This window comes from Montipora foliosa, chromosome 11 (genome assembly GCF_036669935.1).
Source record: "Montipora foliosa isolate CH-2021 chromosome 11, ASM3666993v2, whole genome shotgun sequence".
NCBI lineage: Eukaryota > Metazoa > Cnidaria > Anthozoa > Scleractinia > Acroporidae > Montipora > Montipora foliosa.
In genome coordinates, this window is record NC_090879.1 from 4,064,230 (window position 1) to 4,066,729 (window position 2,500).

Here is a 2,500-nt window from a genome sequence, read left to right on the forward strand (position 1 = left end):
AGTGGCGTATTTTTCGTATCTAACACGAGTGGTGATATTGAGCTGCAACGTCCAGATTCCCGCTTTCTGTTGTAAGTGTTAATAACCATAACTTGCATTAAAGCCTTCTTTTCAATCTCTACCATGTATATTTATTGTCCATATGAATAAATAGAGGATATTACACGGTGGTGAGAAAGTCTGAATGTGACGTTTGAGTGGCAAGAACAATGTTGTAATATCCTCTTTATACATGTATAAGAGGTTTGCCATCAATATCATCATCTAAGAAGATCTAGATGAAAATGAAATAAAAGTTAGAACGATCATCGTCGGTAGATAAGCAACATAAACAGTTGCAAGCAAGCCTAAAAAATAAATGTTCAGTCTTGAAACAGCTTCCAGATGGCTTAATTGATAGCCCAGTTGGTAGAACAAGTGCACCCGTTCAAGCTTGGATTTTTTCGCAACTGCTCAGGTTGCTCAGCTAACTGCGATGACCTTTCTAACTTTGAATTCCATAATATTGTTATCATTGTCGTCGTTATCATCATCACAGTCGTCATCGTTATCATCATCACCATCATCATTATTGTCATCTTCATCAGCAGCAGTGGCAGCACGTTGAGATGGCCAAGCACAAATACGGTAGTTATTGGGAAACCTTGGAATCAAATGAAATTGTGTTAAAGTAGGTCAAATCAAATATGTGAGTGAAGAGAGAAAGACAGTGGAAAAACCTAGATCGGAGCGGAGTAGAGAGCCAACAGACTTTATCCGCATACATATGAGGGTAACTTTGTTACACAATGGTGCAAGGCGAGTTATCGTACCAATTGGAAAACTGGTTGGGTCGTTTATGGGAGAGGGTCGGTTAGGAGTTGCCAAGGGAGGTTCTACTGTTAGTCAGTTTTCAGTTACTGCAGGAGACGGATTACATCGACAGTCTTAAAAACACGAGCAACATTACATGCAATTAACGTTTTCTTTTTTTTTCTTTTCTTTACATAGAAATATCTGGCCCCTTTGGAAAATACAAGTGCTCTCATTGCACAATCGTCGTTTAAGCACGGAGCTGAAAGAGCAGACGTTGTGAACCAAGGAAACATCGGTAAGGCTTGAAAAATAAAGCTCAAATTCGCAATAATTTATATATTTGTCCATACTACCATTGATGGTCCATAGTGTAAAACATCTATAGCTACATTTACGTTTGAGCACAGGCATCCCAAGCTCAGTGTGAGCATGGCCGACAAAAATATAAGGATTTGTATGGGAATCCCGTTGACAACCGAGAAATTGACACATGGCTCAAATCGCGTCAGATCTGGAAAATAACCACACAGGAAGGAAGCTATCTACAACGGCAACAAGGTTAGGCTTCTTAGTTGATAATTTTTTCTTGTAATTATCTTAAGCTTTTTATCGGGATTCCCGTACAAATCCTTATATTTTTGTCGGCCATGCTCACACTGAGCTTGGGGTGCCTGTGGTAAGAGGAGTTTAAAATTGTCTTTTCGAGCCCGGAGGCTCGTGGGTATATCGAAGGGGTTGATCAAGGAACGAGCACACATCGAAGGGGTTGATCGAGGATCGAGCACACGCGTTTGTGGGACAACGATCGAAGAGTGTAGCACGTCTTGTAAACTACATGTTTTACCAATACAGAAACAAACCCAAACATTCATTAAAGCTGGGTCTAATTAGGCCTTGTTTAGGTCTAAGAAGGCCTAAGGTTAGCTTGAATGAATGTTCAGGTTTATTTCTGTATTGGTGAAACATGTAGCTGTAGCTTACAAGACGTGCTATACTCTTCGACAGCTGTCCCATAAACGTGTGTGCTCGATCCTCGATCAACGTCTTCGATATTGCTTCACCCGAGAAGAACGAAGATATGTCACCTGGTTCCACAAGGTTCTAATCTTGTACCGCATTAGGTAGAGCACCCGACCAGGGTTGTAGAAGTCCTGGGTTCGATTCCTGCGTAGGACTCTGGTTTTTCAGTACACTGCACTGTAATCCTTTTTCCCGTTGCCAAGCAACTATCTAATTATGTTCCTCGCTCTTTGCACTTACTAGAAATAGTGTAACCAGCTCCATTTTGATGTCAAAACACTGTTTTAGCTTTGGAAAAAATCACGCAGCGATGGGTCAGTTTCACATGACATCATAGGAAGTTACCACATAAGCTGTCTTGGCCTAAACTTAACCGTTGCCGGAAGCATTCTTATTGTGGCAGTGCTGGTGCTTACGGTTGTATGCACTGGGGTGGATCCATACCGGTTTCCTCCGTTTTACGGAAATCGGTCACAAACACGGGAAAGGGGAGGGTTGAAATTAAAAAATAATTCCCTGGGGAGCACACCCCCTGACCCCCTAAAAACGTTTTCGTTGTTTTGGAAACCGGTTTATCCTAGATCTGCCCCTGATGCGGGCTATGATTAAGATTTCATCAGAGAAACTGACACTTTTGTAAAACCTGTTAATGTGAAATAAAGGCTTGAAGGCCGTAGTTGGTAAG

At 41.5% G+C, this 2,500-nt stretch overlaps 1 protein-coding gene across 3 annotated transcripts in view; it reads left to right on the forward strand.

Moving 5' to 3' along the window:
* LOC137976347 (uncharacterized) overlaps positions 1-2,500 on the forward strand; it is a 52,404-nt gene that overhangs the window by 31,236 nt on the left and 18,668 nt on the right. For all 3 annotated transcript variants that reach the window (XM_068823684.1, XM_068823685.1, XM_068823686.1), the window contains one exon: positions 991-1,090. In XM_068823684.1, coding sequence (XP_068679785.1) covers positions 991-1,090 — 100 coding nt within the window. The remainder of the gene's footprint in view (positions 1-990; positions 1,091-2,500) is intronic.